The 27,860-nt window shown below is 49.3% G+C and overlaps 2 protein-coding genes across 2 annotated transcripts in view; one reads left to right on the forward strand and one right to left on the reverse strand.

Moving 5' to 3' along the window:
- Window positions 1-27,860, reverse strand: part of LOC142775123 (uncharacterized) — a 789,190-nt gene that overhangs the window by 92,509 nt on the left and 668,821 nt on the right. The gene's annotated exons all lie outside the window — the stretch shown is intronic.
- The window catches only part of LOC142775839 (endochitinase-like), a 42,384-nt gene continuing 39,654 nt past the window's right edge, over window positions 25,131-27,860 (forward strand). Inside the window, exon 1 of the mRNA XM_075878060.1 lies at window positions 25,131-25,582. Within this exon, the coding sequence (XP_075734175.1) occupies window positions 25,362-25,582 (221 nt within the window). The 5' untranslated portion in view covers window positions 25,131-25,361. The remainder of the gene's footprint in view (window positions 25,583-27,860) is intronic.

The following is a 27,860-nucleotide window of genomic DNA, read 5'->3' on the forward strand; positions in this document are numbered from 1 at the left end:
TGATTTGTATTTACCATTTGTCAATAGGCTGCGCAATGCTATCTTTCCACAGCCTATGAAAACTTCCTAAATTCCACAAAAGGACGTCATTACCAAGAAAGAGGAAGAAAATACCTAAATTCAGGGATAAATCCTAGGGTTGGCATCATTGTTTTATAGGCAAGAATCAATTAGGGACCAATTACAAAGGTAGTAAAAAGAAGTGTGTAAATAAATATATGAAGTTATATAAATATGGGCAGTCCATCGTACCCACGACGTGGCGTAGAGGCTACTGGTCTATAGGGTGTCAAACAGGCGACTCGCAGATGCCTGTGCTCGTGCCACACTTTTTTTCTCACTCTTGCCCCCCCCCCCCTCCAAAAAAACGAGGTGAAAATTGTTCTGGATACAATAACCTGTTACTATCTATCTATCTGAGTTCGTGACCTAAGAATACACATGACTGATCTCATTGTTTTGGTGCGGCACCTTATGTGGTCACTATATGTTGAGGCACACCGTCAAAAAAGAACAACATTTTTGAATCGGAGTCCAAATTTAGATCATCAGGGCGATCAGAATCAACATGTTGGAATCATGCTGCCGAATATCCTTCAGATATGACCAATACATGAGAAATAGGGCCTGTTTTTTTTTACAGAGAAACCTGTTATGAGATGAAGACTCAGGTCACGCGCCGCGCCGTAGTTGTCCGCCCTGTCGCCAGTGTTCATAACCACTGTCGCACGAAATGAGAAACGAAAACCTATTATCAAGAACACAGGGGGGCCTCTAACCCGGGTTCGCTGCGCGCCAGTTCAGTTCTCTACCACTTACCACGCTTGGGACTCTTTCGCAAACTAGCCTTAGGCAGGCTTGATGTCAAGAAAGGAATCGCGTTAATATGAGTAATGAAGCGTTTTACAACAGCAAAATAACAACCAGGCATCACAAAATGCGAACAGTGCAACGAGTGAGTCGTCCAATGCTCCAACCCTATATAAAAGGTTGTTCTTGATCATTTATTAACTGTCACGCATACCCACTTGAGGCATAAATCCTTATCATCGTCAGCCACTGCATGAAAATTTTTCAAAAAATTCCTTGCAGGTGTCTATCGGATACCACGCTTCTAAAGATAACAAAGGATAGCATAGCGACCAGCAGCCAACTACCCAGAAATTATTGTTATGATGCCGTAGTGGGTACGCAGCCAGTGTGCTTGCAGCAGTTACCTACGGAGCGTTTAGAAAACGCTCTAAAAGGCTGCTCTTCTAGCTTTCCCTGTGACTGTGTAGCGCATTCCGCGCAGGCCAGGCGTTTTTTCAAATGGTGCCATTCGCTGACAATTTCAGCAGATATTTCCGCTCCTCTTCGCAGTTTCCACCTCCTTCCTTGTCCCGGCGCTTGCGGGACTAAATGTTGCCAGCGCGGCCCGCTGGCGTAGGTGAGAGACCCCGGCTTTCGCCCTATCAGTCGCGACGTGGTAGCGGCCTGGTACTACAGCTAGGTCACGCCCTGATGAACATAAATAAAGTTTTTTCTACATTGCATTTTACCAATATTACAAAACACCACAGTCAATATTATCGACGAGATAACAACATTTTTTTTAGAAAATGTGTTTTTTTTACCTTGTTGCTGCAAAGCGATACACAACTTCACGATTCATAATTTCATCAACTACTAACTGGAATAACTCTATCGTGTATTGGGCCCACACCACTACGTGTCATCAAAAGTAAATAGAAGAAAGGGAAAAAACTGGCTAACACATACACAGCAAAAATTGAGCGCACAAAGTTTTAAGAAGATATAACTGAGCGAATGAAGGCAATAATTTAATAATAAAATAAACTGTCTCTTAAATTTATGAACACAGAAAATAAGTCAAGGCGGCCGATTCGCGACGGATATAACAAAAATCTACGAGCAGCAAACGAACATCATCTATATTGTCACAGTGCCGGAACAGCAGCAGTTGAATACAGGAAACTCACTTTAATTGTACCAGAACACTGGCAAACTGAGCGGAAGAGAACCTTGTCTTCTTTCTCTCTCTGCGCGTGTTCGTCGTTGTTCTCTTGGTGCTGCATATTCAATGAGGCAATATGTCCCCGATGTGTTGCACTTGTCTTGAAGCAAGGGAGGCCCTGGGTACGTCCCCCAGAGTTTCGTAAGGTGGGCAGCTTCACATTGAACTTCCCAGAAAGAAAGCCTCGTAGTCCGCTTGCTCTGAACGAGGAACGTCTTGCGTGGCAGCAGCAACGCCTCTGTGGGGATGTTTTGTCCCGCGGGGTTCTATAGGGCGGCGGGAGGAACCCATGGAGTCGCTTCCTTCACTTTCGCTTTGGCCATGCTTTAGTGTCCGGAGCCGAAGTATCTTTGCCCTTTGTTCAGTCGTTTCTAGAAGAAGGGAGATCTTCCGGGCCTCATGTTTTCTGGGTATTTGGACTTGAACTTTGCCTCTTTTTTTCAGCTCTACTTTCCGCGGTGAAAGCTGCGCTGCAAGTTGGACGTGAGAAAAACTGCCATCACATGCAGACGCACCAGGGCCATATTCTTCAGAGAGACTAGCCGTAAGAAGCTCCAAAGTGATTTTTGACAGGAACCTGTGCCACATGGAAAGATACACGAGGAGGAAGCAGAGAGCTCCTCCTCCAGAGAGCAGCGTCCCGATGTTCTTCTACAAAAGACGGTGTAGTAGATGTATGGTGAAGATCAGTCCGAAAAATAGGGCTTCATCCGCACAACGTGCACGATTTCTGGTTTTTTCTGGCGAGTTTTCGAGGGGCTGTCTTGAACGACCACGTAATTAGCGTCGCTCAGGCGTTGTAAAACTGTGTAGGGCCAAAATACCTCTTCAGCAATTTTTCAGACAGTCCCCGGCGGCGCATAGGACTTCATACCCAGACTTTGTCGCCGGGCCTATAGACGACATGTCGGTGTCGCAGATTATAAAGTTGGGCGTCGTAATTTTGCTGCTGGGTGATTCGGACGCGTGCAAGCTGCCTCGCTTCTTCTGCTCGTTGGGTAAAAGATGCAGCGTCCAAATCGATGTCATTGCAGTCGTCGTGCAGTAACATGGCGTCAATCATCGTCGTCACTTCACGGCCATGAAGGAGATTGAATGGCGTTCTTCGAGTAGTTTCTTGCTCCGCTGTATTATAGGCGAACGTGATGTATGGTAGAATGTCGTCCCAGTTCTTGTGATCCACGTCAACGTACATACTCAACATGTCGGCAATAGTTTTGTTGAGGCGTTCTGTAAAGCCGTTGGTTTGTGGATGATAGGAAGTGGTTTTCCGATGGGCTGTTCCACTGAGCTCAAGCAGTCTTCAGGAGCGCGGCCGTGAAAGTGGCACCTCGATCCGTTATTATGGTTGTCGGAGCACCGCGCCTCAGGACGATATTGTCACGAGGTCGTGACGTGGCCGAAGACAGGAGACTTCGTGTTGGGATTTAACTGTTTATTTGGGCGAACCTGTGCCCGGTAAACGGAAAGTCCAATTACAGCAGTAGTCTCGCACAGATAGCAGTCTCGGACTGATAGCGGCGAAGCGCGTCGGCATTTATACTCTTGCCGTCGAATGTTCTAGCGTTATCGCTGGCGGTGGCGTAGGTTCCAGAACAATCTGTACCGTTCGCACAGTGGGCGTGATTTTATCGAAATGATCTACTACAGCCCGGAACCTTCTCGAAAACTGCAAGCGCGGTTTGCACTGAGAGTCGTGTGGTGTTTTGGGACGATAACAAAAACTTGGGAAATGGAACGTGGCATTGCCCCCCTCTGAAAAAAGGCATCGTCCCGATGCTTTAACATAAGATGAAGGTACAATAATAATGCAAGAAAGTACAATGAATAAATTACGATACAATAATATTACAAAAAAAACACTCTTTTAGTTTGTTAACGTGCATGAAACGGCTTGAGGCGCGCGACATGGACGACTTCAGGTCGCGATCGGCGTCGTTGAGAGTTCGTGATGCCGTCGGGGACAACCTCGTAATCAAGTGGGCCGAGACGTCGAACCACCCTGTAGGGTCCGAAGTACCGTCGCAGAAGCTATTCACTTAGTCCACGTCGGCGTATCGGCGTCCACACCCAAACACGTTCACCGGGCTGGTATTCCACGAAGCGTCGTCGAAGGTTGTAACGGTGGCTGTCGGTCGTCTGTTGATTCTTGATACGGAGACGCGCAAGTTTTCGGGCTTCTTCGGCGCGTTGAAGGTACTCGCTCACATCGAGGTTTTCTTCGTCGGTGACGTTGGGTAACATGGCATCGAGCGTCGTTACCGGGCTCCTTCCGTAGACCAATTTGTCTGGAGATATCTGCGTCGTCTCCTGCACCGCCTTGTTGTATGCGAATGTCACGTATGGAAGAATGGCGTCCCACGTCTTGTGTTCGACATCGATGTACGTTGCCAGCATGTCGGCGATCGTCTTGTTAAGCCGCTCTGTGAGGCCGTTGGTGTGTGTGTAGTACGCTGTCGTCCGGCGGTGGTTTGTCTGGCTGTATGCCAAGATCGCTTGAGTTAAGTCGGCAGTGAATGCCGTTCCTCTGTCGGTGATAAGGACCTCCGTGGCGCCGTGACGTAGGACGATATTTTCGACGAAGAACTTAGCTACCTCGGATGCACTGCCTTTTGGCAGGGCTTTTGTCTCGGCGTAGCGGGTGAGGTAGTCGGTAGCTACCACGATCCACTTGTTTCCGAAAGCCGACGTCGGGAACGGCCCCAGTAGGTCCATAGCGATCTGCTGGAAAGGTCGGCAAGGTGGATCAATTGGCTGCAGAAGTGCGGCTGGCCTTGTCGGTGGTGTCTTGCGTCGCTGACAGTCCCGGCATGTCCTCACATAACGAGTGACGTCGGTGGTAAGACGTGGCCAGTAGTACCTTTCTTGTATCCTCGCGAGCGTGCGAGAAACACCGAGGTGCCCTGCCGTCGGATCGTCGTGCAGGGCCTGCAGGAGTTCTGGTCGCAGAGCTGAAGGCACCACAAGGAGGTACTTAGCTCGAAGCGGTGAAAAGTTTTTCTTTTGTAGAAGACCGTTTCGTAGAAAGAACGACGCAAGTGCGCGCTTGAATACCTTCGGGTCTTTGGCGGTCCTGCCTTCGAGGTATTCTATTAGGGCCTTAAGTTCCGGGTCGGCCCGCTGTCGTTCAGCGAAGTCGTCGGTAGTTATCGTTCCCAAGAAGTAGTCGTCATCCGGGTCGTCGGGTATCGGTTGGTCGACAGGCGCACGAGAGAGGCAGTCGGTGTCGGAGTGGTTTTTGCCGGACTTGTAAATGACAGTAATGTCATATTCTTGAAGTCTCAGGCTCCATCGTGCGAGGCGACCTGAAGGGTCCTTCAAGGTGGCTAGCCAACACAAGGCGTGGTGGTCGCTCACAACTTTGAAGGGCCTGCCGTAGAGGTAGGGGCGAAATTTCGACGTAGCCCAGATGATGGCGAGGCACTCCTTTTCTGTTGTGGAATAATTTGCTTCTGCTTTGGATAGCGATCGGCTGGCGTAACTAATAACCCTTTCAAGTCCGTCAGCCCTCTGCACAAGAACGGCGCCAAGACCTACGCTGCTTGCGTCAGTGTGTATTTCGGTCTCGGCGAATTCGTCGAAATGAGCAAGTAACGGAGGCGTCTGGAGGCGATGTTTAAGCTCCTGGAAAGCGTGTTCCTGTGGTGTTTCCCACTTGAACTCCACGTCGGCCTTGGTAAGGTTAGTGAGAGGATCGGCGATGCGGGCGAAGTTTTTCACGAACCGCCTATAATAGGCGCACAGGCCCAGAAATCGGCGCATGGCTTTCTTGTCAGTGGGCGGCGAGAAGTCGGCGATGGTGGCTGTTTTCCGTGGATCAGGACGAACTCCAGACTTGCTGATCAGGTGCCCCAGAAACAAGAGCTCCTCGTACGCAAATCTGCACTTTCCTGGCTTCAGTGTGAGTCCGGAAGGCTTGATGGCTTGAAGTACAGCTTCAAGGCGCCGAAGATGCTCGTCGAAACTCGAGGAAAACACGACGACGTCGTCCAAGTACACAAGGCAAGTCTGCCACTTCAATCCTGCCAGTACTGTATCCATAACGCGTTGAAAAGTTGCAGGCGCTGAGCAAAGGCCGAAGGGCATCACCTTAAACTCGAAGAGGCCGTCTGGTGTTATAAACGCCGTCTTCTCTCGGTCTCTTTCGTCGACTTCGATTTGCCAATAGCCAGTCTTGAGGTCCATTGACGAAAAGTACTTGGTGTTATGGAGCCGATCAAGTGCGTCGTCTATTCGTGGGAGAGGATACACGTCCTTTCTTGTGATTTTGTTCAGGCGGCGATAATCGACGCAGAAACGTAGGGCCCCATCCTTTTTCTTCACTAACACCACGGGGGATGCCCATGGACTCTTGGACGGCTGGATAATGTCATCCCGCAGCATTTCATCAATTTGTCTCTTCATGGCTTCACGTTCTCGCATCGAAACCCTGTACGGACTCTGACGGAGTGGTCTGGCATTTTCTTCAGTTATGATGCTATGCTTCGTGATTGGGGTCTGCCGAATTTTCGATGACGACGAAAGCAATCTTCGTATTGCAGGAGCAGGGCCTTGAGCTGTTCTTGCTTATCGTTCGGAAGTCTGGGATTGACGTCGAAAGCTATGGGAGGGACTTGGTTCCTTTGAGCAGGTTCCGAAAAATCGGCGAGGGTGAAAGCACTGGTGGCTTCGACAATTTCTTCGATGTATGCGACCGTTGTTCCTTTGTTCACATGTTTGTACTCATTGCTGAAATTCGTGAGCATAACAGTTTCTTTTCCTCCCCGCAGCTCTGCAATTCCTCTTGTGACGCAAATATTTTGGGTGACCAGCAGATGCTGACTGCCTTCAATGACGCCTTCCAAGTCAGGTGATTTAGGAGCGCCGACTGAAATAATGACGCTTGAGCGAGGCGGAATGGTGACTTGCTCTTCCAGCACATTCAAGGCATGGTGTCCTGACGGCGTGCGTGGCGGTAGTGCTTCTTCTGTGGATAACGTTATCAACTTTGTTTTTCGGTTGATGACAGCACCATGGAGGCATAAGAAGTCCATGACAAGGATGACATCTCTCGAGCAACGCTGTAGGACTACGAAGTCTGTAGGATAAATACGGCCGTTAATGGTGACTCTCGCTGTGCAGATTCCTGCAGGCGTTACGAGATGACCTCCGGCTGTGTGGATTTCAGGGCCTTTCCAAGCTGTCCTAACTTTCTTTAACTTCGCGGCGAACGACCCACTGATGACAGAATAGTCGGCTCCAGTATCGACGAGAGCGGTCACACTGTGGCCGTCGATAAGAACGTCGAAGTCGCTAGTTCGCCGTCTCGCATTACAGTTAGGGCGTGGCGTCGGGTCACGGCTGCGTCGGCCTGTTCCGCTGCTTCCATGTTGCGTCGTCAGGCCATTTTCGGTAAATGAGCTTTCGCCGTCAGGGCTTTGCCTGGTTGGCGTTGTGTTCGGAAAGCTCCGTCGTGGCGTCGTCGTCGTCGGAGGATCTTCGGTAGTTCGTCACACAGCAACCGCACCTCCACCAGTTGCTGCCTTTAGTTTCCCGGATACGGGCTAGGAGACCGGCCCCGCGTAGGGCCAGAGTACTGTCGGTGGTGCGGTGATGTGCGGCGGCTGGGCGACGGGGAACGCGAAGGGCTTCGTGGTGTCCACCGAGTTCCTGTCAGGTAGTCGGCGATGTCACGTGGTCGTTCTCCTGGCTGTGGACGCGGTGCATTGACGGCGAAGCCACGCAGTCCCATCTGTCGGTACGGCAACGGCGGTATGTGTGTCCGGCCTCGCCGCAGTGGTAGCAGAGCGGGCGATGGTCAGGGGTGCGCCAGACGTCAGTCTTCCTCGGTGCACTGCGCTGGGCCGCTGGCGAACGGTATGACGTCGGTGGGGGTGGTGGCAGCGGTGGCGTCTGTCGACGGCAGTGCGACGGGGTGGCGTTTTGGCGTGGTCGGGGAGGAGCGTTGTGGCGCAGTGCAGCGGCGTAGCTCATAGCTTCCGGCTCGGGCAGCGGTGCGTGGGGAATTTGAAGTGACTGCCGAACTTCTTCTCGCACAATGTCGGTGATTGAATCCACTTGAGGCTGCGCCGAAGGACACAGCTTGCGCAGCTCTTCCCGCACGATCGCTCGGATCGTTTCACGCAGGTCTCCGGAGTTACTGGCTCTAGCAGCAGCGCAGTCTGCAGTCAGACGACAATTATATTGTCTGGTGCGCATGTCCAGGGTCTTTTCGATAGTGGTCGCTTCGGCTACAAATTCTTGGACGGTTTTTGGTGGGTTTCTCATCAGTCCCGCGAAGAGCTCCTGTTTGACCCCTCGCATGAGGAAACGAAATTTTTTCTCCTCAGGCATGTCTGGGTCAGCGTGACGGAATAATCGGGTCATTTCTTGTGTGAAAATGGCGACATTTTCATTTGGTAGCGGAACCCGGGTCTCTAATAAAGCAGCGGCCTTCTCTTTGCGAGCGACGCTCGCAAACGTTTGCAGGAATGCGCCGCAGAAAACATCCCACGTTCGGAGCATGGACTCCCGATTTTCGGGCCAGGTCCTTGCGGTGTCTTCCAAATAGAAGAAAACACGACGCAGCTTTTCGTCATGGTCCCAATGGTTGAGGGCGGCCACACAGTCGTATGTTTCTAGCCAGCACTCCGGGTCTTCGAACGATGACCCATGGAAAATTGGTGGTTCCCTGGGCTGGTGCATGGCCATCGTGGGCTGGGACGCTGCGGTTGTCATTGTCGCTGCAGTTGCGGTCATGGCCTTGGTCTTCCGCGCCTTGTCTTGTAGAAGCCCGTACTCCGGTGGTAGCCCTTGCTGTCGGCGGCTTGTTCGCTGCTCCTGGTTGGCGTCGGTGTCTTTTCCGCGACGTGGGCTGGGTTTGCGGCTTGACGGGGGCGTCCGGTACATGAACGAAGCAGCACCTCCACCAGATGTCACGGGGTCGTGACGTGGCCGAAGACAGGAGACTTCGTGTTGGGATTTAACTGTTTATTTGGGCGAACCTGTGCCCGGTAAACGGAAAGTCCAATTACAGCAGCAGTCTCGCACAGATAGCAGGCTAGGACTGATAGCGGCGAACGGAGCGTCGGCCTTCGATCAACAACTGACAAGCGGCGAAGCGCGTCGGCATTTTCACTCATGCCGTCGAATGTTCTAGCGTTATCGCTGGCGGTGGCGAAGGTTCCAGAACAATCTGTACCGTTCGCACAGTGGGAGTGGTCCTATCAAAATGATCTACTACAGTCCGGAACCTTCTCGAAAACTGCAGGCGCGGTTTGCGCTGAGAATCGTGTGGTGTTTTGGGATGATAACAAAAACTTGGGAAATGGAACTTGGCAATATTTTCTACGAAGAATCGTCCGGTTTCAACGGCGGGGCCACTTGACAAAGCCTTTGTTTCCGCGTAGCGCGTAAGATAATCAATGGCGACTATTACCCACTTGTTGCCAGCATGGGAAGTCGGATATGGTCCGAGGAGATCCATTCCAATTTGGGCAAAAGGTACCGTGGGCACTTGAATTGGTTGTAATAGTCCAGCTGGTTTTAACGCTGGCGATTTTCGTCGTTGGCAATCGAGGCACGTGCGCACGTCATGCTTCACAATAGCTGGAAGTCTTGACCAGTAGTATTTCTGTTGGATTCTAGTCAATGTGCGTGTGTATCCGAGATGACCAGACGTTGGCTCATCGTGGCAAGCACAAAGTATCTCCTCACGGATTGACGTCGGAACGACAAGTAGGTGGGTGCTTCCTCTGGGAGAAAAGTTCTTCTTATAGAGAACACCACTACGTAAGTAGAATGACGGCAGGCTCCTTGCAAATCTTCCAGGGATGGTTGTTGTCCGGCCATGCAAAAATGCAATATGGGAAAGCAACTCGCTGTTTTCATTCTGCTTGCACGAAATCGTAGTGGCGTTGACGACTTCTACAAACGCCATGACGTCATCTTCTGTGTCATTGTCACGCTTTATCGGTGATTGACTTATCGCTTTATCGGCGTTTGACTGACCCTCGCGGTTGATGAAAAACAGTCTTTGAACTGATCGAGATCTACTAGACGCTGTCTCTGCGCTGGTGACAAATCCGTGCTTACGTCAATAGGTGGTGGGGCTGAGGTGGCTTGCGGCTCGTCCTGTTGTACTACACAGCACTCGCGGATTTCGGTGATCTCGTCGAAGTAGGCAACTGTATTGCCTTGTGTAATGTGTCGTCGCTCGTTGCTAAAATTCGTCAACAAAACCTCCGCTTCACCGCACACAACACTGACGATACTTCTGGCAATTGCAACACCGCGAGAGACTAGAAGCGTCAATACTTGTTCAGCGATTCCTTCTCCAGTATTCTGCTCGCTTCATGTGACTGAAACAAGGCGGCACGATAACGGAGTTACGGTCACATCGTCAATGACTCGGAGGGATTTTGGGTGTAGCGCTGCACTTTGATCCGCTGAAAAGGTGAGTTCACCGTCCGGTATATTGATGATTACACCATATTCATGCAAGAAATTCATCCCCAAAATTGCCTGTTTGCAACACTAAAGAATAACGAAAGTTGCGACAAAGAATGCATGCCCTATCTTCATTCTTGCGGTGCACTTTCCGGTAGGTGTGAGTAGCTGCCCTCCAGCTCCTCTAATCTGCGGTCCTGTCCGTTCCATTCTAACCTTCCTGAGCGTATCTGCCAGACTCTCACTCATTCTTGAGAAGTCCACGCCAGTGTCGAAAAATGCCAGGACGTCATGTCCATCAATCGTAATTGCAACTTTGGCAGCAACAACCCCCTCTTTCGTTGATTCATTGAAAATGTGTCTCTCTTCGCTCGGCAGTATTGGGGGATTTTCAGCACTTCGACAATTCGCAACCTTCCCCTCTGAGGTCGCTGCTTTTAGTTTCCCCGGCGTGGACTAGGAGATCTCCCTCTTGGCATGTCAGTGGTGATCCTTCTAGAGGATGGAGAATAACGCCCAGGAGAGGGTGGGCGCGACCGAAACCCAGGAGGAACATCCCGCGGGGTCATGACACTCGTGTCGACGTCAGGTGTTTCGTTGAACTGGCGCCAAGGAATAGTGGAAGGAAACCCTTGGTACCCTGCGACGCGATACGAGCAATACCGAACGATGTGGCCTGCTTCCCCACAATGGAAGGATATGAGCCTATGGTCAGGGGTACGCCAGATGTCAGTCTTGCGAAGTGGTGGCCGCCTCAGCGTCGAAGTTTCTCTGTGTTACCAAGGCGCTGTCGGCGGATGTTGCTGGGGGTACTGATATGGTGTCGGCACGTTCGCTGGCTGTCAGCGGACTATGTCTGCATAGCTTGCCCTGGGAGTGCTCGTGTTCGGCTCAGGAAGCGAGAGCGCTTGCCTGATCTCCTGGCGTACGACTTCCCTTACTGAGGCGATCGCGCAGTCATTCGGTTTGGCGACGAGCTTCTTGACCTCTTCATGTACGATTTCTTGTAGTAGTTAGCGCAAAGAACCTTCGTCGGGTGTTGTTGCTGTGGTCGTAGCTGCCACGCTGATCGGTGCACTGTGGGTTTGGCGGTCATGCTTACGATAACGTAGATGCAGTGCGCGTTCGATAGATGTTGCCTCCATTGAGAACTCATCAACACTTATAGGTGGGTTTTGTACGAGACCAGCGAAGAGCTGCTCCTTAACGCCCCGCATGAGGTGGCTAACCTTTTTGGCTTCGGGCATATTAGGATCTGCTCTTTAAAATAGCCGTGCCATGTCCTCAACAAACATCGTAACGGATTCATTTGGTTTCTGAATCCGTGACTCGAGGAGACGCTGTGCGATTTCTCGTCTTTCAGTGCTCACGAACGTGTCGAGGAACTTCTAGCGAAACTCGTCCCAAGACGACCACACGCGATTCGTGAACCATGTTCGGGCTCCGTCTTGAAGCGGAAAATAAACGTAGCCCGATTTCTCTGTGGTGTTCCACCTGTTAACATTCTCTGTGTGTTCGAATTCCTCGAGCCGGTCATGTGCGTCCTCATATGCGTTTTCGTGGAAGTCAACCGGAAGTCGACGGTTCAAAACAGTTACCTGTGTCGTGCTCGGGCTGGACATGTTGGGGCCAGTGCTTCCAGGCGCCGTCATGCTTACCGGCATGGTCACGCTTTCCGGCAATGGACCGAACTCCAGGCGGAGGCCTAACCAGCGGTGGCTGCTGCGGTGAACGGGGGTGTCGATGTGCGGAAGTCTTTCCGGACTAGATGCGGGGCTGTTGTCAGGCGTCCCGAACATGTACCCAGTGCCTCCACCAGTGTCACAATGCAGGAACAGCAGCAGTTGAATACAGAAAACTCACTTTAATTGTACCAGAACACTGGCAAACTGATTAGAAGAGAACCAAGTCTTTTTTCTCTCTTTGCGCGTGTTCTTCGTTGTTCTCTTGGTGCTGCATATTCAATGTGGCAATATGTCCCCGATGTGTTGCACTTGTCTTAAAGCAAGGGAGGCACTGGGTACGTCACTCAGAGTTTCGTAAGGTGGGCAGCTTCACATTGAACTTCCCAGAAAGAAAGCCTCGTAGTCCGCTTGCTCTGAACGAGGAACGTCTTGCGTGGCAGCAGCAACGCCTCTGTGGGGATGTTCTGTCCCGTGGGGTTCTATAGGGCAGCGGGAGGAACCCATGGAGTCGCTTCCTTCTCTTTGGCTTTGGCCATGCTTTAGTGTTCGGAGCCGAAGTATCTTTGCCCTTTGTTTAGTCATTTCTAGAAGAAGTGAGATCTTCTGGGCCGTATGTTTTCTGGGTATTTGGACTTGAACTTTGCCTCTTTTTTTTCAGCTCTACTTTCCGCGGTGAAAGCTGCGCTGCAAGTTGGACGTGAGAAAAACTGCCATCACATGCAGACGCACCAGGGCCATATTCGTCAAAGAGACTAGCCGTAAGAAGCTCCGAAGTGATTTTTGACAGGAACCTATGCCGCATGGAAAGATACACGAGGAGTAAGCAGACGTTGACCGCTCTCTCCGTTCCCGAGATGTCATGGTTCACTTGGTCTTAGTTGAGGATGGACTGATGGTACTGTAACGTCAAACGGAGCTGGTTGACTGACAAGCACTGGCTGGGATAGTTCCAAACAAGGTAAGCCGTATACTGCAGCAGGCGGTGACTCTACAATCGAACATCTTTGACGTTGTTGAAACGTCGCTCGTGCCCGTTTGCGATAATGAGTATCGTTGATGGAATATTTTGTCCACGTCCAGGATAGCCGAAATGATATTTCGGATCTATAGAATACGGTCGGGTCAGACACTGCATCACGCGTCGTTCGGGTTACGCCAACATCCCGGGTGTCCGTGCTTCGGAAATCTGATGAAATAGCGGACTCTGAATTGGGAGCCAGGCGTCTGACGGGACTGAAACTGTGCGTTCTTGCTTGCGCGTGCAAGGCTCCTGCAGGGCGCTTCCTCATGCACAGCGCCTATCTTCTGCTTCATCTACAAACGCCACTTTCGATTTGTGAATATTTTGTTGTGTGAAAACACTGGTCACCACTGCGCATAGGGCCAGAAACAGGTCCTTTCTGAAGAAGACCTCAACACCACAGATTGCGCATTTAAATAGCGCTCATTCAAATATTTTACATTTCGCCGAAAATATCCCTATAGAAAGTACTATTCGTTTTTAAATTTAGTTTGTTAAAGTTTTACTATTGCTCCCAACGAAAGTGATTAAACGAAAAAGTACAAAACTGCAAAACAATCTTTTTTGGTACAAAACGAGAAATTATTTTCTCTTCTAGGATTTGTATAAATGAAAAGTAGGCTATATTGACACACGAGGCAGAACGCTACCTTTTAAATTGGCTGACTTCTGTAGCTAATACAAAATGCACTTTTTCTTCTTTTATATATTTCAGTGATAGCTGCAGGTGGTTGTCTACCTTTTTATGTGTAAAACTTCATTATTGCTCACAGTGTTCTCATGGAAAAATTTCTCGGCTGGTGTCGTCGTCAAAAGATGGTGTTGGTGACCCACAAAAATGGGCGAAATTCTCCCCGGACAAAATTTTGTATCTGTGCATGAACCTGCTCCGATGCCAGTACAACGACTTAAGGATTTCTTTTCTTACCTTATACTACTAGCAAAGTAAAACCAAAAGCTTGGCTCATTTGGTTTCTGGTGTCAACGCGGAATTGTTTTTGAATTCTGCCTTGTGGCAGGGGCAAAACGCTGCCAAAACGCATCGAAATGCCTTAGAGAGTGTTTATTATTCATCACATCTCAGATTTCTCTCGTGAAATGTGAGAATTTCATTATTGGAAAGTAAATCATGAGCTTTTTACGGCGCCGTTCATCACTCTGACCAGCCCAAAGCTCGACACGTAAGGCTCCCCGACGTTCAGGGCTTGGAGGCAGCCCTGCAGCTACTGTGCCCGTTTTCACATGACCATATAGGGCAGTGGCGAGCTTTGACCTGGACGGAGCAGACATGCTGCCATGTCGCTACAAGCGCCACAGAATTTAGAAGGAACCCATACCGGTGATTTCAAAGACACAATGTGGCAAAGAGGTCATGCGTCCCGAATTCCACTACAGTTTTATGCCAACTATCTGAATATAGCCGCAATCTCCCTTGTGAGCCAAATCTGCTGCGTGGCAGCCCTTTGAAAAACGCTAGCAGAGTGAAGGGTATAAGGAAAGGGCACTTGAGAAAGCGGCGTTTTCGCGCTACGCTTGTGAACTCTCCTTGCTACGCACAACTGCCATAGTAGAGTTGTTCGCAGTAGCGCTTGCTTTCCACCGTTTGTGTTTTTCCATCAAGCGTATGAAGCAGTTCGCGAATCCTTTAGGCAATATAAAAGAAAACACCCTGAAAAGAACAAGAATATTGCCTTTTCGCTTTCGTTTATTTAATGCTGCTTTTTTACCGCTGTATTTTTTTCTGCACGTTTATGAGGTACTCTGCATTGTCGTGGGGTTAGTCGCAGAGAAGATTTTTCGACTACGTATACACTGGTATCTAAGAGCGAACTCGAGCTTTCTGCTTTTTTGTGTGTGTTCAAATGAAAGCCCATATCTCTTTGAGAAAGATAATATTTACTCAGTCGTAGAGCTCAACCAAAGCCGCGAATGAAGCGGAAGGGACACGTGCCAAACAGCGAATGAAAAGCTTAAGCGTTATCTCTGCCAGGGCAAGAAGCGGCAAAGTTTGCCAAATCATGCGTAATTACAACCGCTACCCAAAAACATTACTTTGTTTATATGTCCTTTAAATTTTACAATGGAGTTAGGCATCCTACAATAAGGATATGACGATCGAAAATAAAAAAAATAGTTATTCGTAATGAAACAGTAATACTCAGCCTTCAACTAATGCCACCCGTGAACCTTTTTTTCTATCACTACAAGAGAAAGTGAAATAAGATTTATAGGGCAGACTGTGCTATAGGAGTCTCTGCAGCTGGGATGAGGGCTCAGTCCTTAGCACACGGTAGTTGTATTGTCAATTTAAATTATTAAAGTTGCTTTCTTTTTAAGCAAGCTCTAAAAAATTATTAGTTTAATGATCGGTTTCCTTCATGCTTCCTTCGCGCATTCGTTTACTTTGCAAATAGTCGTACAAGGTTCGTTGGGAATCCACGTTAGCGCGTTCGTGCCTTTTTATAATGCGATAATCGTCATTATCAGCCGCGGCACAGCAACAAATTTTTTTAACTCCTTCAGCCTAATTTGATGGTATTGCTTATCAAAACTCTATAATTTTGAAATCATTAAAAGAACAAATATATATATTTCCTTCATATAAACTCTAATTTTTTCATTATATTAACTGCCGGTTCAAATGTCCCTGTAGCGGGTACGAGCCACTTGTAAAAGGTCAAGCAGGAAAACAAGTGACCGTTACCTGTCCCCGGCAGCAGACATGGAACGCTCGCATGCGACAGAAACCGCCGAGTGGGCCGAAAAGCTTCCCCGTGTGCTGAGCAAGCGCAGGATTCCCGCCTTCATCTTCGCCTTCATCGGAGTCCTGACTGTGGCTGGCGCTTGCTTCGCTGCCGTCACGGCCGTCGTCCTTTACAGGTCAGCCAACGCACACCCAAGTCGTACGGCACGAAATCCGCGGTTGCGTATAATTAACTGCACGGACAGCAGGATTAAGCCGTAGAACAAACATCGCGTAGCCCCAAGCGAGGAAAATTTCCGGATCTCTTGCTTACCGAGCTAATTTTGAAAAAGGCGTGGGTTGCAGCTCTTTTTTCCCTTTTTCTATTCGTTTTTATCTTTGTTCTCGAAATATACAAGCGGCCTCAGTTCAACTTTTAAACCCCTAAAGAGTCTGCAGACATATTGGGCTGCCCCTCTTAATAAAGTGTGTCAGCTCTTCTAAATTTCAATCTTCGCCACGACGGTAACACCGATATGCGCTCTATATTTTCGGGAGAAGTGCTGAGCCAGATGCTGCGTTGGATTTAGCAGGACTTACGCCCCTGCGACGTGTCTGTTTCTATTGCCGAGGTACCTTGTTTCTGGCTAAGAAAGGGCATCGTCCACTTCAGGGCACACTATTTGGTGTTGTCGAAATCGATACACCATTTACTTTCTTTTTCTTCAGTCTTGGTTAGCCACGAACAACCGCGTCAAAATCTGTATTTAAAGGGTTTTCCACAAAAAAAACAAGGCAAAAACTGCACAAAATCTACGTAAACTAGAACTAAATTGACGAATTGGAGGCCCTTTCTTGTAGGACAACATGGCGGCCTCTTGGTCAATGTCTCCATTTAGAAACTATATCGCATTGTCCAAGCTTCTTCTTGAGTTAGCGTGCCAGAGATGTTTATATGATAGCACTTGGCGAAGAACTTTTTGTGGCAGCACAGCCAAAGCCAAGTTGGTGGAGCTTCCGTTAGTATGCTACTTACCACAAGTAGCCACAATGTTTTTCGCTGGCAATTCTAGTTTTACAAGTGTCCTCAGCACTTCAGCACTCGAGCAGTCCTTTGTTAATTGCTAAAGTGCGTATTACACCACAGCACTTCCCACCGATTTTCACATGAGGTTACTCAGTTTGGCGATAATATTCGAATTATCGCCATTGTAAATATATACAATGGAAAGCATTTATTAAAAATTGCGCGTAACTATTGATGTAATTTACGAGCGGCCCGCTCATTCAAGTACAAATTTAGTTTTCAGTTGACCTTTTATACCAAACACATAACTTAAATGTTCCGATTACACTCTTGGCCGTGCGCCGTTCAACTAAAAAGTACAATAGACGGCAGTAGCATTCCATGGCAAGCGATACAGTATTTTGTATTGTGGTGAAGCTTAAGCGCAATTTTTATTTAAAAAACAAGTATAATAACAATTACAAGGAGTGTCCAGGTGGCGCCGTTTTGTCTGGCTGGCCACATACAGTGCTCCGCTTTTACCTGTTCTTGGCCCGTTACCGGGCCCCACCCGTGTCTGGCCAAGCTCACTATTCCTTCTAGAAGACTTCCGGGACACGCCGACACCATCCGGGCCCCGGTCCGACCCCAGGCTGGCCCTCCAGGCCCCTTCAAAAGTACGAAGCGGCGCGGCGCCGCGCTCACCCTAACGCACTGCGCCTGCACCTCCACGATGCGGCGTCCCGCCCAGCACTCGACACCAACGACAACTGTCGCCCTGTCGGTAAGCCCAGCCTCCTCCGGTCGTACCGCTGATACAGCCGTGCCTCCGCTGTCAACATCTGGCAATGTCACCAGCCCCGCGCCGACAACAATACAGCAACAGGCAGCGTTTTTCAACAGCGCACACGGTGCAGCAACGTGCAATGCTGGTGGCGTCTCTGCTACTCTCAGCTTGATAGCCACGCAAACGCCGGAGCCCGAGAGCCGTAATGCAGCGTTGGCGTTGCAATCAACCACGCCTGCTGCTCTCCCCACCTTATCTGCGTCTGGCCTACCCATTGGAAATTCCGAGTCTGTCGACAAGCTCGTTTCGGCGAGGGTCGTTCCTTCCATCGCCGAAGTTTTGCCTTCCATCACTTCAGCTGACGACTTATCGACGGAAATGGACTTCACGGCATCGCAGGTCAACGAAGACAATACGCCATCCCCTGAAGGCAGCTGGAACACCGTTAGTGCCAATCAAAAATCTGCCTCGACCGCCCGCCCCCACTCCAAGCTCATCACCGTCGGAATCCAACTTCCACCTGGAACACTCACGCCGAAACTGCCTCTCTATGACCTGCTTTCTACCATCATAGCCACCGCAAATTTCTCTCCCAAGACCAGTGCGGAGGTCACCCTTCAAGCCAAACGTGCTCAGAGCCTTGTGTTTCTGAAAACGCACTCACCTCTCACTGCCCACTTCCTTCTCTCCCTCAGAAGTCTGGAACCTAATGGTAAGCCGATCACCATTAATTAAGCCCTATGCCCCTAGTCCTCCAATATCATGTCTCGGCGTCATACATAACGTCGGTGGTCACTTCACAACATCTCAGCTCTTGCATGACCTCGAATCCTTTACTTCAGATACACTCGCTGCACGTATGATGGGCTCCACTGAATCCATCCTCATAACATTTGCTGGAACCATCATTCCTCGCTTTGTGTACTTCAAACGCGTCTCTTTCCGATGCCGTCCACATAAACCTAAGTCCCCTACTTGCACTCGGTGCCTTGCTATAGGTCACCGTGCTCATCAATGCCCCTAACACAGCGTTCCGGCGAAGTGCCGCCGCTGTGCGTCTCCTCTACCAGCAGATCCCGATGCTCACGTTTGCGCCTAACCCTGGTGCATCCATTGCCAAGTCAACACCCATTCATCTCTCGACTCCGCCTGCCCCTACCTTCTAGCTAAGCAACGAGACTGCGCCAAAGCAGCTTTTCTCCGTCGCACAGCCATGCGCCGAGCCACTCAGCCTTCGCCGCCCTCCTCTTCAGCGCATGAGTTCCTATCACATCCCGCAACATCCCCCCGGGCTTATACGCCGCTAAGGTTAAGGGAACACCTCCCATGTGCACTTCTTCATCCAACACACCTTCACCGTCTTTAAGTAACGAGAGCCGCTCCTTTGATCTGCGACTGGCTATGTTGGAGCGCAACCAGCGCGAGCAACAATGCGTCTCAGATGAGCTACAACAGAAAATACTCGCACTGACGCAGACACTCGCAACTATCATATCCTCTCTTACCTCTGAACTCACGGAGCTAAATAAGCAACTCACCACACTCACCGCCCCGACCTCCAGCTCCCATGTAACCAAATTGGCTGACATGGTCGACACCACCACCACTGCGCATCGCCCTCGTTTGGTCCAGCTGAAAAATTCAATTGTCCGGATTGTTATGACCCTCTAAACCTAATCTAAGCAACTGTAATCTTTCACCTATATGCTTAACTCCCTGCAAGAGTCGCTTTCCCCGGCAAAAAAGAAGGAACGCGCACGCGTAGGGGCTTCCTCTAATTCAAAGACCTAGATGGCGCGTGAAAAGGACCTCGATATTTTTCAGTAGAACTGCCGCAACTTTCGTCATAGTAGGACCCCTCTCCATCAATATCTTCTCACCCACCAAACATTACCCCATTTTCTCCTTATACAGGAGACTCGGGCGGCCCTTGCCGTCCCAGGCTACCGTGCATATCACGTTACGACGGGAAAGCCACTTGCGTCCATTTATGTACGCAATGACGTTCTCGTTGAACCACTAGACGTACCCTCCCCCCTCCTGAAACATTTAGTTGGTTTGGTCTATTACCAACAGTCTACCCGCATTTCTCTCGCTCTGATGTCCTTTTACAATCCCCTGTCACGTCCTGTTTGTTTAGTGCTCTTGGCAAATTCCTGCACTCCCTTCCATAGACCACCCATATCCTGCTTGGGGGTGACTTTAATGCTCCTCATAAGCTCTGGGGTTACCCCCAAACACACAAACCAGGTTCCCTTCTACACTGCCTCGCCCAGGAACGCCATCTCACCCTTCTTAATACTCCTGACACTCCTACTCGAGCGGGCACTGTTTCACAGCGTTCCACTACACCCGATCTCACGTTCTCTCGGAGTTCCCTTCCTTTTCACTGGCAGGTGTCCGCTGAAAAACTTTTCAGTGATCACTTTCTCATACACATCACCACCCCTCTTTCCCACAATAGGCGGAAACAAAGAGTCGCTCACACTGACTGGGAAGCATTCGGTAATAATCTTTTGTCTGACTCATTTAAAACTTACGACGACTGGACATCGCGGATCTCCGCAGGAATAACATCCTGTAGTCGCCGCGCTCGTTTTCAACTCCCCATTCCTGACCCTGATCTTCACTTCCTCCGCTTATGGCGACGTTATCAACGTTTGAAACGCGCTCTCCGCTCCCAGCCACACAACGTCCAACTTTCCTTCCGAATTGATGCTTTGCGGGCTGAAATTATCGCTTACGGCACTTCTCTCGAGCACTCTCGTTGGAACACGCTGTGTGACGGCCTTGACTCCGCACTGCACTCGCACTCTACATGGTCTCTGTTTAGGTCTCTCTTAGGTACCAAGCCTGCCGTCGCTCCCACCCTAGCTAAAGCTCTCGCTCAAGGGACTCCATCTGATGTGTTTGAAAATTTAAAATCTCTGTATCTCCCAGCCCCCCTCACACCTTCCCACCCAGATTACTGTGGCGAAGCTAACCCAGACCTGGACCGCCCATTCACGCTCAGAGAGCTGGAAGCTGCCTTAGCCACTCAATCTACCAGCTCGGCACACGGTGGGGATGAGATAACATATACTACATTACGTAATCTCTCCGACAACGCGAAGGAATTTCTCTTACACACATTCAACGAAGCATGGAACAGCGGCTGTCTTCCAAGCTCTTGGACATCATCTCTAATTTGCATGATTCCGAAGCCGGGCAAACCCCCATCTTTCTCTAACCTTCGCCCTATCTCTTTGACGTCATGCGTTGGCAAGACTCTTGAGCGAATGGCCTTGACTCGACTGTCTGGTTTTATTGAAGTGAAAGAGTTGTTCCCTCCTTCTTTTATTGGCTTCCGACGCCACGTTTGTGCGCAGGACATGTTCCTTGTTCTTCAACATACTTTTCTTTCACCTTCTCGTAGTCAGATTCATGCGCTTGTAACCGTCGATGTACGGAAAACATTCGATGGCGTGAGTCATGACCACATACTCGCTCAGCTCTCCTCCCTGTCATGTGGCTCCCGCATGTAGTGTTACATCTTATCATTTCTTTCCAATCGAGTTGCTCGCTTTAGAGTCGATACCCATTTGTCTAACCCACACTCCCTCACCCGTGGCACTCCTCAAGGTGCCGTACTATCTACTACTCTATTTAATATGGCTATGGCCCCCCTTGCCTCCCAACTGTCCCAAATACCTGACCTCCACCATATTTTTATGCAGATGACATCACTCTCTGGTGTACGTCTGGATGTCCCGGCCACGTGCAGGATACTTTGCAACGTGGTCTGGACCTTATCGCTTCCTTTCTCGCTACTGCTGGCCTGTCCCCTGCACCGGACAAATGTGAACTACTTTCGCTAAACCGGTCGGCATACCAGCGCTCCCAAAATACCCTCATCTCCCTACATCTTTCTAGCTCTCTCATCTCCACTGTTCAGCAATGCAAAGTTCTTGGCTTCCCTTTTCACGCGACAAAGAACGCTCAGAACCTACATCACGCTGTGAGGACTTGCCACTCGGTGACCCACCTCCTGTGACGCGTTGTCACTCGGCAGTCGGGGCTCCACGAGGCTCATGCGTGCCGGGTTGCGCATGCGCTTGCCCTTAACAAGTTCTTGTACTTTGTACCATATGTTCCTTTCACCCAAACGCAACTCAACACACTCGAAAGAGCTCTATTAGGCCTCTACAAGGCAGCTTTAACCTCCATGTCACTACCTCTACCACTAAGCTCTTTGCCACAGGCCTCTTCCATCCATTACGTTCTCTTAATTCTCTGCACCACGACTCTCAGATTGCCCGTCTTCCTCTCACTCGTCAAGGCCAATGGCTATTAGCCCAAGCCGGTATCCCTCACATTCCCATTTCCATCCCACCTTGCCTTCTGCCGCTAGCACCGCTGCTTCTAACCTTCACATCCCCTCTCATTCAATATGTCTCCCGTTCTTCACGCCGGCCGGCGTCATGCGGCAGCACAGCATCATCCTCCTCCTCTCTCTACACAGGGAGTTGCCTACACGGATGCCTCATACATGGCTCCTCGGGGCTCGTGTGGCTACGTCATCTACGATCCACACCTTACGGCACCTGACACGCACACCAGCGGGCCATACTTACACCCGCCAAATGTGCTTTCACTCGAGGTACTTTCCATGGTCCACGCCATGCAGTCATTTTCCTCCCTCCCTTCTCTCCCCGAGTACACAATTCACTACGACTCGCACGCCGCCATCCGTCACATACAGAACAACACGTTGCCCCCTGCTCTTCAACAGGAGGTCGAGCGAGCAGCCTTTGCTCTTCAATCCTCCACTGTCTTCCTCCGCTGGGTTCCTGGGCATTCAGGTATTAACGGCAATGAGCTAGCTCATCAGCTTGCCCGTGATATATTGCACCGGGCACCGTTCATTCCCTGGCTCACACCTTCGGAAGACAGTGAGAGCTCCGCGAATAACGATGGGCAGATCTCCTTGCGTCACACTATCAAGGAGGTATATATCCAGCTCTGGCTTGACAAGCGTCTTTACCTTCCCCCTCATCCATCACTCACTACGCTCGAGGCTCGAACTCTACGGCACATCCAAATGAACTGCCTGATAACCCCCTCTCGCCTTTTCCTTCATAAACATAGGTCTAACCCCTGCTGTCCTAATTGTCCCTCCCCATACGCTGACCTGTCACACTACCTGTTTTACTGCCCAACTGCTCAGCAATCCAGCTATCATCCTCCCCCGTCCCTTTTCATCACCTCCTGGCTCGATTGGATCGGCGCCGAAGGGGAAGAAGAACAGCGCCGACTGATCGCACAGGTGGTCGAAATGCTCGGCCTGTAAATTTGGCTGAATAAAAGTCTATTACTACAACTACATTTACAAATAACACTTACCACTCAGGAGTTTAGAGAACCAAACTTTGGGCGTGAGAGATGTAAGCCATTTAAAAATTTCCCTGGCATACAGGGCGAGTGTTGCACCACGGGCTGTTCAGTTTTGGCGATACACCAACTTCTCGCGTAATGGTGAGGGGACTGACTCATCGACGGCTAAGGCCAGCAGCACTGTTTCCACATACCAAACATGCTGTTCTCGCACCATGGCGGAAACGTAGCGATCGACATTCAACATTGACGTGTCTGGTTCGAAAGCGGGCGAAGTTTTCTAAAATTGCGTTGTGTTCCCAAAGTCGAAAATTATCATTGGGAAGTGCCATGCACGCATTCTGACCGTAGGCGTTGACGAATTTAACGGTCGACAGGAATTCTCACCAAAGCGTTCGCATTTGCGCCAATGGACAACCAAGGATACCGACACTGTATAGCTCATGAAATGCATAAAATGCGTCATTTTCTTTGCGTATTGTTTGGGATAGTAGCTTAGACAAATTACTGAGTCACCACAGATGGTCAGGTTGGTGGCTTCGAGGTGGCATTTATTAGAGCCACAAACTGGTGCGCATGAAATCAATATATCACTACACACAGTTATATCGCTCTATAGCAACTGTATGCAGTCGTCAAAACATCCTAAAACAAGCTGTTGTCTTCTTTGCTTCTTACTGGCTGATTAGGATTATCTGACAAACAGTGGTTTATATTTGCTGAAATGCAGTGAAAATATCTTTGCTTGGCAGGTAAACCAAGCACGATAACCAAAAATCTGTCAAACTATCAAAACAAGGAAATATTTTTATATTTTCAAATTTTTTGTTCATTATGCAAAAAGATATTGTTTAATACAATGCTCAACAAGAAGAGCACGAAAGGTAGAATACGTTTAGTTTCACGCAAGATAGCCCTAATATATTTACATTCACGGACTACATGCAGGTATACAATGTGAAAGAATTTGCCTTGGTGGTGGCATAAAAAGAGTCTATTACGTGAACGCATTGTTGTAGACGTCTTGCATCCAATCACACCCATGGGCGTGGCATCCCTCAAAGTATCGGTATGCATCGTGCGCATCCGTTCTGGGAGACCCCGCAAGATGGCGGAAAGGTTAAGGAAGCAAAATTGACAATTTTGTAGCACGCAGCCACAAAAAAAACCTACAAATTTTTCAGAAGGAAATCTTTGTGGTCGCTGAAAATAAACACTCCTTTGCTCGGACATTTCTTCGACGTGCATCAGTGATCCCGCGTTTCCCAGACTTAAGCCCGTAAAGACGATCTCTTTGGCTGGTATGTACCCACTGTGGTATGCTCATTCAGGTAAGTCCTGGTACATGGTACGTGCTACAGTCCTGGTAGATGACACAGTTTGTGAACAAGGCTTCCGTTTGGAAGCCCAAACACCTTTTTAAAAAAATACTTTGGTCGGTGTTCGCTTTTATTCGTCCTGTTTCGTCTCAACCTGACGGATTTCTGTCGAACTCTCGATTTCAAGTTGCACTTCATCGGCTCCGCATTTTCTCCTGTTCTTTCGACCCCCTTCACAATGGTATGGATACGTTAACGATTCATAAGTCGTTTTTTCGAAGCAGTTGACAACCCGCAAGTATTATCGACAGGACTTGTTCCCCTCAATAAGTACTACCTTTTAATACTCATGCACGCGCTCTTACAAAAACGTTGGGTGCACCCTTAGGAAAGCCGAGCGGCATGTTACATACATACCCCATTACTGACAAGCGGAATGTCACGTTAACACATTTACACCCAGGCAACGCGGAACGGTTCGCAAGACACACGTGTGCGTGTACGTATATAACGTGTGTGTGTGCTTGTGTCCGAATTTAATTCGAAGTCCCCCATTAAGACGTGCCTTAATACCATATCGCAGTCATCAGCATAAGATATCAGAAATAATGCCGACACTCATAATCATACACAGCGCTGTGGATATCTGTCTTTCAAAGCACAGGCTTTCACGGCATTACAATAAAAATCGAATATGCTTCCACAAAGACTTCTTTTTATACGCCTTACCTGACGTCACACCTGCTAACCAAAACTTGACTTTTTTCGAATTTCTTTGGGGGGGGGGGGTGAGGGATAAGGGTGTGCTGCAGTGCTGAGTCACTGATTCTTACCCTCTCATACTCATTACGTGTCACGCGAGCTAGCCTAAATTTCACAATTGGTCAATATTTTAATGTGAGGAGAGAGGGGTTGCTGCAGCTCTGGGCGACTGATTCTCATTATCTTCGGCGGACGTCCTTTGCAGGACGGCTGTGCACGATCTCACCATAGAGGAGGAGGCAGATGGGCCCATCGCGCTGTCGGGCCCGCTGCCCAATGGCATGCAGTCACGGCTGCGGCCGCTGTCCGATGGGCGCCGTGTCTTCTGCATCTACAACAATCGTGTCTCGGAGCGCCGGCCGTCGATGAACTTCACCATCGAAGACCTGAAAGTGAACTTTTGCGACGACGTCGTCTACGGCTATGTCGGCCTCGACGGCACGTCCACCACCATTCGTAGCAAGCATCCAAAGTACGATTTTCTCGAGGAAGGCTTCAAAAGGTACGTCTATGCGTCCCATACTCTGAAGCTGCTAAACACAAATTACTGTTAAAAAAATTGACGGTGCCAGAGTATTGTCAAAGGGTACAAAATCACTCCGAGTTGAACGGCGAGAAAGTGGTTTCTGTATCGCCTTCACTATTGCTACGTTCACTTCTTCACCACTCATTTCTTCATAAAGCACGCGTACAATAACAGCAATACGCACTGAACCTCTCAGAATTTCGAGCTTGTAGGCCAGCCACTGTTAGCTTCGTTAGAGCGCACAGTCGGAAATGCACAAGAAAAAGTGAAATCCGTTGGTCGCGCGAGGTAGTCATGCGAGACAAGGAAAAACGGGTACGCGACTGCATAGCAAAGTAGGTTAAAAGACAACTGTAAACTGATATTCATGCAGAAATGGATACTTTGTGCCTTAATCACGTTACGTGAATTACCCTACTGACATCACAGAGTGAAGCCACTCATATTTTTATTCGCATACACCTCGAATTGTCGCTCACAGCCAACGCTGCTTTTTCGCTTTGAACAATAAACACCGACGCCGCCAGTGACACCGACAGCAGCATTTCTGCGAAACAAGCTCTTTAACGCAATCGCGTTAACAGGAGGGTCGTTCATGATCTCGCACTCCCGTTAATTATACCACCAGCTGACACGCGCTCTAAAGTCCTTAGACAAAAGGGGACATTATTCATGAAGGAGTCCAGGCGCAGTCACACATAACAAATCAGTAACTCCGGCAGACTCTTTTCGAAGAAGCAGATCCCGCATGTAATTCTCGGCCACTAAGAGATTGCTGTCGCATACAGTGCGCAGAATTGATGAATCGAAGGGAATACCTCGAAACATCATGGGGTGCCCTGTGAGTATTCATTTCTTGAAAATGTTTTCATATTTAGCAGTAATGGATATCCAGCACATGATGAACGACAAATATTTGCTCTAGCTATACTCTCAAACGCCCGCATCGTGTTCCAGCGCCGACATGCTGGTGTTGACAGTAGCACGCCGCACGGTCGCAAGACATGCCTTGTCGCACACACACTCTATGAGTTGTCGCGTGCGTCACATGTTTGTGGGTTTGATGAGTGTCTTTATGATGGGGCCTTCTTTACTAAACTTCCATAGACACCTCGCCTATCGAACACGGCTGCATCTGCGAGTGAGCTGCATGGGATGCTCGCCAGCGTGCCTGCCATATATACGTGAAGGGTGTGTGCTGAGCTCTCTCAGGCCTTCGCTGGGCCTCTTCTCTTTTGTGTGCACTTGTTCGCTCTTGTGATGTGAGGGAGTCTCTAAGGCTAGTTATCAGACCAAAACATGTGTTTAGTGTTTATATTATAATAATAATGAAAATGAGATTAGTGTTTAACGCCCCAAAGCCCCGCCGGGGCGTCTCCTTAAGCAGGCGTTTAATGTGTAGCGACACCCCGGACCCGAGCCAACGAGGGAGGGGGGGTGTTCGACTCCCCCCCCCCCCGCACCTAGCTGTGCGTCGCATTGCCATGTACGGGAAAGAGGGAATCCTGAAAGCCGACGCTTGGTGGTTAAACCTTCAAGCCCTCCTCCCCCCCACCAGCGGAGGCAACATACCCCTTTGTCCCCGGCTTCACTCAGACGGCATGCCCCTGGGCTGACCCACCCAGGGAAAACAGGCAGTCGCCTTTTCTTAGCTCTCTCCCTCTACATCTTCGTCTTTTCTCTTTCCTGACATCTCCTCACTTCTTTTTGGGAATGTCCCTCCCATATTTTAAGAAAACTCTGGCGAGTCGCCGTTTGATACTATCTTATTTCGCTTTCACTGCGTTTATCTCATTCACGGAAAATCCGAGAGCAACAAGCGTCAAGCCGACGTCAATTCTCGCTTTATTGCCATGGCTCCGCTAATCCACCGCACAATCACAACTGCGTGAGTAACACTATGTATGAATAAAACGCGGCAATCCGGCACTGACACAAACTTGAAAACTAATGGCAAAAACGTGCACTCCAAAACACCACTTCTTCATAGTTGCAAGGCCACTTTAAGGTACTGTTAGTGACGCGTAAACAGAAAGAGAACATAAAAATTTAAGTTTTATAATTCGTTCAACATTTAAAATATTTGTGTGTTCTGGTATCACGAAGTGTGATCCACGTGCAAAATGTCGTTTAGCAGTATTTAGCATGAAAGTGTTTTAAGCAGGAGTCTACCAATTCTTTTGTAACGTGTTTACGTAACAGAAATACGTCACCAAAATCAACTCGATCAGATGGCAAAGAAAAAAACTGAAAG

Source organism: Rhipicephalus microplus, chromosome X (assembly GCF_043290135.1).
Source record: "Rhipicephalus microplus isolate Deutch F79 chromosome X, USDA_Rmic, whole genome shotgun sequence".
NCBI classification, from domain to species: Eukaryota; Metazoa; Arthropoda; class Arachnida; order Ixodida; family Ixodidae; genus Rhipicephalus; species Rhipicephalus microplus.